Raw genomic sequence first — 8,407 nt, forward strand, 5'->3', positions numbered from 1 at the left:
GAAAGAAAGCAAGCTAGAGTTAATAGAAACTAATTTATCATTTTGATTTAAAAAATTCCAGAGAATGACAGTGTCTACTTTTTAGAGAAAACAACCTCCAAGAAGATTACCTGGGCATGTCTCCAGGTCTAGTTTCTTACTTAAGTCATCTGTGTATTTTGTAAAATCTTTAAATTTATTTATTTATATATTTATTGGCTGTGTTGGGTGTTTGTTGCTGCGCGCGGGCTTTCTCTAGTTGCCAGTGAGCGGGGGCTACTCTTGGTTGTGGTGTGTGGGCTCTAGGTGCGCAGGCTTCAGTAGTTGTCAGGCAGGCTCAGTAGTTGTGGTGCACGGGCTTAGTTGCTCTGCGGCATGTGGGATCTTCCTGATCCAGGGCTCAAACCTGTTTGAGCCTGCATTGGCAGGCAGATTCTTAACCAATGTGCCACCAGGGAAGTCCCTAAAATCTTTTAAAAAAAAAAAGGAGTGGCAGGGGGAGTTTCCACAGTTTTTCCTTAAATGCTAGTACAGTTTTTGAACAATCTTTTCTGTCAAAAAATTCTTTATTAGGTACTGTCAGGGAGCCCCACATCAAGCCATACACAGCTTGCTTTGTGGTGTGGATTCGCTTCTCCCCATGGATAGCTCAGGCACTCCTGGTGGAAACCCTCTAGTTCTGTTCTTTTAAGAAAGGGAGAACAATCCATTTCCTGAGCAGCAATCCCTTTTAAACAGCTTCTGCATTTTACTGTTCCCTCTTTTGTCTTGGTCTTTTCTGAGTCTTATATCTAATCTTTTTTTATGTTTCTGGGGCTCTCACCTGCATTTATTTTGGCCACTCACCACTGTGTCATTGCAGACAGTTTGGCCGGCTTGCCCTGGATGTGTTGGAGAAGGCATTCAAACAGAATGAAAGAATGGCCATGAAACTGTTGACCTATGAACTCAAGAACTGGAGCAATTCTACCTGTTTAAAACTGGCTGTTTCTGGAGGGTTGAGGCCCTTTGTTTCACACACTTGTACCCAAATGCTACTGACAGATATGTGGATGGGGCGTCTGAAAATGAGGAAAAACTCTTGGTTAAAGGTATATTTACTTGCTTTATAGAATTTAACATTAGTTTAGTCTATACTGTTGAGGTCTATACTCTTGAGTTCATTTTTCCCTTGCTCCAGAAGATTACCTTTAGGAAAACCAGTTAATGTCTTTGATTCTCACAGATGAGCTGAGATCTTCACAGTGGAACCTCTGACAATTACTTTATCTCCCACCACCACAGTTTCTTTTAAAAAATGGGCATAATTGTGCCAGCTCCGTCCATCACAAAGGCATACTCATGAGAAGCTGGTTAGAAGAAGTTAAAAGAATGTACAAACATAAACAAGATTTCGTTATTAGCAAACACCATTGCCTCTGATAATTATAACAGAAGTAAATGAGACTTCTTAGTGAATATTTTCTCAGCTTAAAAATACTAACTCATGATAAACTAAATAAAATTAGCAATTTCTGTTGTTGTGTTCATCTAATGTGATGTTTCAGGAAATAAATGGCTATTTTATAAAGCTGCCCTCAAACACATTTGTTCACACCACTAACTATCTCCAGATTTTTCTATTCCATTATGGTTTAGCCTCATCTTTCATCTTGAATTATCAAGAGTAATTTAGTTAATTATTAAAGGCATTTAATTTTTGACATCAAACCTAAGCCTAAAAAGCTCTAGATTATGGTCATGCTTAAGAAGTACATAGCTTATGAAACAGGAAAAATGGGGATGAAGCATGATCATTAAGAGCTACACAAGGTTATAATTTATATTTTAATTTTATTCTCCTTAGAGCTCTTAAAAGTATGATGTGTCCCAAATAGAATGACTGTTTTTAAAAACATTTTTTTGGTGGGCAAACTATAGAAAACACAAACAAATAAAAGATATGACATAAAATATATAAAAGAGCTTGTACATTTTAATTCCACTAATGAGATTGTGGAAACAAGAGGAATGTCAACCAGAAATGATTTCACATAGATTCCTCTTTAACAAAATATTGGAGAAACAACAATTGTTTCTAGAAGTTCTCCTTTGATCTGTTTCGATTTCAGCCTTGGAAATGATGAAGCAGAGATGTAAATGGGTCCAGCTCTAGCTACACAAGTGCTGGCAATAACTCTTTTTAAATGTTCAGAGAGTGAGATGGGGGTAGAGATAGCTGGGATTTTGAGAAATAATTTTCTCCATGGCTCTGTCCTGTACATACTTTAGTTGAATAGAAATCCTTGTTACTGAGAACTTAATAACTTTGTGCTCCTCGTATACTTTATTTTTATATCAACAAAGAAACTTAATTGAAGCAAGGCTAAATGTTTTTGCCCCAAAACATAGTGAGTTGACAAAGAAGACTGATTAGCTACTTAAAATCTTTGAGTTGCAGTAGACTATATTGCTCTCCATGCCTGGATCCTAATTCCTCAGTGCTTGGCTTGTGAGTTTTGGGAACACTTTTGCAAATGTAAAATGTCCTGGTCAGACTAATTCCATGTGGATGAAGACTGGAGGAAGACCTTGTAGAGTTTTATGTGGAAGGGAAAACTCATTTAAGTGCTTCTGTAGAATAGACTCTGACCTATTCCTTGGAAATGGAATATTGATTTCATTGAATACTGTTTCACAAGCCAATTGTTCTGCAATGGTCAAGGGCAAAAGAATGTGGAGCCTTTTCAGGAAGTGGGTTAGGAATTAATTAGTGTAATATTGTCATTGTGCCTGCTAACTGTGGTGTTTCCAGACCTGGAAGATTGCATGTATTTTGGGTTCTACATCCGAAAAGAAAACAAACACACCAACAAACCAATCCTATCAGACTGGAAAAAGTCCAGAGAACCTTCACAGGAAATCAAGCTTTAAAACAAAACAACAAATAGACATTTCTCCAAAGAAGATATACAGATTGCCAACAAACACATGAAAGAATGCTCAACATCATTAATCATTAGAGAAATGCAAATCAAAACTGCAATGAGCTATCATCTCACACTAGTCAGAATGGCCATCATCAAAAAATCTAGAAATAATAAATGCTGGAGAGGGTGTGGAGAAAAGGGAACACTCTTGCACTGCTGGTGGGAATGTAAATTGATACAGCCACTATGGAGAACAGTATGGAGATTCCTTAAAAAACTACAAATAGAACTACCATATGACCCAGCAATCCCACTACTGGGCATATACCCTGAGAAAACCATAATTCAAAAAGAGTCATGTACCAAAATGTTCATTGCAGCTCTATTTACAATAGTCAGGAGATGGAAGCAACCTAAGTGTCCATCACTGGATGAATGGATAAAGAAGATGTGGCACATATATACAATGGAATATTACTCAGCCATAAAAAGAAACTAAATTGAGTTATTTGTAGTGAGGTGGATGGACCTTGAGTCTGTTATACAGAGTGAAATAAGTCAGAAAGAGAAAAACAAATACTGTGTGCTAACACATATATATAGAATCTAAGAAAAAAATAAAAAACGGTCATGAAGAACCTAGGGATAAGACGGGAATAAAGACACAGACCTACTAGAGAATGGACTTGAGGATATGGGGAGGGGGAAGGGTAAGCTGTGACAAAGTGAGAGCGTGGCATGGACATATATACACTACCAAACGTAAAATAGATAGCTAGTGGGAAGCAGCCGCATAGCACAGGGAGATCAGCTTGGTGCTTAGTGACCACCTAGAGGGGTGGGATAGGGAGGATGGGAGGGAGGGAGACGCAAGAGGGAAGAGATATGTATATGTATAACTGATTCACTTTGTTATAAAGCAGAAACTAACACACCACTGTAAAGCAATTATACTCCAATAAAGATGTTATAAAAAAACAAAAAAAACCAACAAAAGGTCATTTCAGCATAAAAAAAATGAAGTCGACAAGGACATGACTTTAGTTTCTTTAATCATGAGTGGTATATAGTCTGGGTTAATCTTACCTTTATTCACTGAATCCCAGAATACTAGGCCTAATTTTAGCTCGAAAGAGATAATGTTCACCAAGATGATTGTCACAATATTTAGTAGTAAATCTTCTAAACTCTTTACCCTGAAAGGCCAATACAGGTTGAACATAAAAATTCTTTCGAATAGACTATAAATAAATTCATGAATGTTAGCAATAGAATGAAAAAATCATGGATGTCTAGATTTCTATCTTTGTTGGGTTTTACTGGCAGAGAAAATATATGTGTGATGGGAGATTCATCTAACAGAAGGTGACTTGGTATGTTTTTATATTCTTGATTTTATAATATGAATAAATTTTCATGTGTTTTATATGATAGTAACTACTTAGTGGCTTTAAAGAATTATTCAAGCAATATGCTCATTGAAAAAGAATACTTCTCACTGCCGTGCCTCTGGGTATTATAACATATAACAGTGTGGTATATGTATTTTAAACTTTCAAATGCATATATGTATATGCATTGTATTTTTAAATTTTTTAAAATGGGATTACACTGTGCATATTATTTTATAACTTGCTCTTTTTAGACTTAACAATATAACTTTCCTTATATTCAGAATTGCTTTTGTCTTTTCAATGATTGCATAGTACAGTTGTCTCTGAATATCCACAAGGGATTGGTTCCAGGACCCCTCAGGATACCAAAATCCGTGGATGCTCAAATGCCTTATATAAAATGGTGTAGTATTTACATATAACTTTTGCGTCTAGATTACTTATACTATCTAATACAATATAAATGCTATGTAAATAGGTGCCAATGTATGGGAAATTCAAGTTTGCTTTTTGGAGCTGTCTGGAATTTTTTTTTTTTTTTTAATCCACACTTGGTTGCGTCTGTGGATGCGAAACCCACGGATATGAAGGGCTGACTGTATTCCACTGTTAGGTTGTCCCACATCAGCTCTCCCTCTATAGATGGACATTCAGGTTGACACTAATTTTTTGCTATTACAAATAGCCATGCAAAGAACATCCCTATCTACACATGCTTGGATTCATGAGTATTTCTGAGGGAGACACTTCTAGAATTGGAATTCTTGCGTCGGAAAGTATGTATACAATCAGGATATCCACTGAATTGGGGATGGAGCTGACATTTTATATACACCCAAATCTTAACTTTATTTGGATCATACTTGTGCCTTGTATAACCCCCACTACTTAACTTTGTTTTCTTTTCTTTTAAAGATCATCATCAGTATTCTTTTCCCACCCACCATTTTGACATTGGAATTTAAAAGCAAAGCAGAGATGTCACATGTTCCCCAGTCCCAGGACTCCCAGTTTACGTGGTATAATGGTGACCAGAATGCCAGCGCTCCCAAAGAAAGTGCTTGTCTGGTTAGTGCAATATCATAATGAACTAGGTTTTCATGGCATTGACTGCACGCAAACATACACAGACACAAAGCTTATTTATTTAACAAATTATTTAACAATCTTAATCATATTATAGTAAGGTCAGGTATAGCAGTATGATAGTTCTAATTAACCCCCATATGTTATTAAGCAAAATATCCTATTTCTGCCAAAATCAAAGACTTTATTATGTATGTCTTGAAAGCTGCTTAACTTTTCATTTTCCATGTCCCCTGCATTTGCAGGCGGGTTCTAAACCACTGTGCCACCAGGGGAGCCCACATTTCCTGTTAAAAGATTAAAACCACATAGAAATCTATGAAGTAGGGTGATATCTCTTTTTCTTCTCTTTCATAATCCCTAAGTTCCCTCTTCTCGAAAGCAACCAGGGTGCAAGTGCTTTTATTTTTTTCCCTTTCTTTTCCTTTCTTTTTTCTCTCTTTCTAACAGCTCTTCTATGTAGACACCTCTGTAGTCATATTTATGCAACCACTTCCTTGTCACACATACTCATTTCTCACCACCTACAACTGTTAACCCCTTTAGGCTGGCCCATAACTTTTGAGAAACTGATGGAAGATGCTTTCCCTAGAAAAATGCATGCACAACACAAATACTTGCATATAATTGCAGAAGGTTCAAGGAACTCCAGAAGCTCAAGAGAGTCCATGAGCTTCAGGTAAAACCTCTGTTATAAATGAGTGGAGAAGCTATCAAAGCCAGAATCCTCAAACTAACACTGTGCCTGACTTCCCTATAATTTGGGAAAGATGTTTCAGCATTATGTGTCCATTTTGTCCTCCTGTATTATGGAAATAATTCTATTCTCTGTTATAGATTTCACAAGGATTTTATTAATATCCTTAGGTTCCAAAATTACTGATAAAGGAGATTAAAAAGAACAGGAAGAGGGACCATTTTTAAATGCTTGGAACTACTCAGTTTGACTAGGTTTTCCTATGGGAGACTCAGCTTGCTTTTCAGAAATACGCTGTTCTCCTTACCCTGTCAAAGATTGATACAATACATGTAGTTTTCCTTCTGTTCAAGACTAAGATTGTAATTTGTCAGGTGGGTGCCCAGTTAATTTCTAATATTTTTATTATATTTATGTATTTATGAAATATATAATATTTTAGATACTTGTAAATGTCAGTATTTTAGTTACGCCTCTGACAATAAATGATTGTTTGCTCATTTTACAGAAAGACTATGATTTGGAAAGTGGCCCTGATGAGAAACCAGATGAAAATCAGCACTTTGATTTGAAGAGTGGGCCCCAAAGCCTCCCATGGACCAGGAAAGTCTATGAGTTCTACAGTGCTCCCATTGTCAAGTTTTGGTTTTATACGGTTGGTCTCATTTCAAAAATTACATATAGTATTCAGGATGGTTAATTGCTAACGATAATGTTGCTAATGATATTGCCTGATTTACCAACTTGTAATAAAAATGTAAAAAGCGCACTTAAAAAAAAAGGGAGGAATGACAAAGGAGGTGGGGAAGAAGATTGGAGGGAGGTGGGAAAAGGTGAGAGCAGATCTCCTACTTTGGGAGTGAAGGCTCAAGCATTCTTCTTTTTCTGAGTGCTTCCAGTTAACACAGCTGGGACTCAGAATCTGAAACTGTGCGGAACAATAGAATGAGCAATATGGTTGTAGAATTAAGTGATGGGAGTGGATTCTTTTCCCATCTTGGGCAAAAAATCAGCAGTTGAATTGATTTTTTCTTTGTAGGAATAATGTGTAATATAGACCAAATAATTCAAGTGTTTGTTTTTGTCTTCAGTTGCAAATGCTTCTAAATATGTAGAGGACAAGAAAAATTTTAGAAGTTGAATTGTGTAAACAAATACTAAATCTATCATGGATGGCAGAGATACAGAGAAAACAACTGTACACTAAATGTATTGAGTGCTTTTCACATTTATTTAACAGCATTTATTTTTCTAATGCTAACCTATAGTTAGTTAAATTGCTCAAGATTGTATATTTCTAAAACATTTTGAAGTGATTATAAAAGGATATTTGTGTAAATATTATATTTCAAAATATTTACTTGCCCAACCACACACCTATTTCATATACTTATTCAATAAGTACATAGCTCTGAATAACTTTTATCTGTTTTCAAAAATAAAATCTTCATTCAGATGATGAGATTTCACCATTTTTGTGAATATGGAAATACTGTATTTTCTGTATTTTGTGAATACAGAAAATCCTAGAGACTCTGATAGTAGCTTCAAGAGAATTTAACCATAGTCACATCATTGGGTAAAGAGTATTCAGCTATTTCTTTCCTTAGACATTTCTAGCTTATGAACTCTTAGAGACAGTAATAAAGCTAAGCAAGTGGAACAACAACTACAAAAATAGCTAAGGATGGTGTTAGCAGTGAGCATGGGCATTTTTAGTCATGGCTATTACATTGCTAGGTTATGGTACGTGTGCTTTATTGAAGCAGTGTCTTGTTATAAATGCTATGATGAAAAAGAAATGTAAACATTTTTGGATATCTTTTTAAGAATTGGAAGGAAAAAAAAGAAGAGTCAGAAGCAATACCACCAATATCTACAGTGATTTAGTGCCTGGCCACCATGAAAACAATGAAAACAATGTAAAACACGACTGCTTAATCATATAAATTTATTTAAATTATGTTCCTAAGAGGTCATCAAATATATTAACCCTTGAAACATAGACCTAGAGAAGTATAGAATTAATAGAATTTACTTTAACTTTTTTATATGCTTCTCTACGAAGCTTCTTAAATCATAGGCAATGCTAATACCCATTATGCCTGCCTGAAATATCACCTATTGTATATAATATCAAATGGTATAGTCAGAAGTGATTTCAGCCATTCTCTTTGTAGAACTAAGCTTAGAAGAAGACTTATTAAACTTAGGTAGAGCTCAAAAAGATACGAGAAATAGGGATCCAGGTTAAAATAATATGATTCTTGTGAGAAGGAACACACACATAGGGACTTTTCTCTCTGTTGATCTGGGATTTTTTTTTTTTTTTTTTTTTTTTG

At 35.6% G+C, this 8,407-nt stretch overlaps 1 protein-coding gene across 1 annotated transcript in view; it reads left to right on the forward strand.

Annotated features, from left to right (window-relative positions):
• TRPM6 (transient receptor potential cation channel subfamily M member 6) overlaps positions 1-8,407 on the forward strand; it is a 115,912-nt gene that overhangs the window by 50,663 nt on the left and 56,842 nt on the right. Inside the window, exons 17-19 of the mRNA XM_007450994.1 lie at positions 842-1,070; positions 5,198-5,350; positions 6,574-6,720. Of these exons, the coding sequence (XP_007451056.1) occupies positions 842-1,070; positions 5,198-5,350; positions 6,574-6,720 (529 nt within the window). The remainder of the gene's footprint in view (positions 1-841; positions 1,071-5,197; positions 5,351-6,573; positions 6,721-8,407) is intronic.

Source organism: Lipotes vexillifer, unplaced genomic scaffold, assembly GCF_000442215.2.
Source record: "Lipotes vexillifer unplaced genomic scaffold, Lipotes_vexillifer_v1.1 scaffold204, whole genome shotgun sequence".
NCBI lineage: Eukaryota > Metazoa > Chordata > Mammalia > Artiodactyla > Lipotidae > Lipotes > Lipotes vexillifer.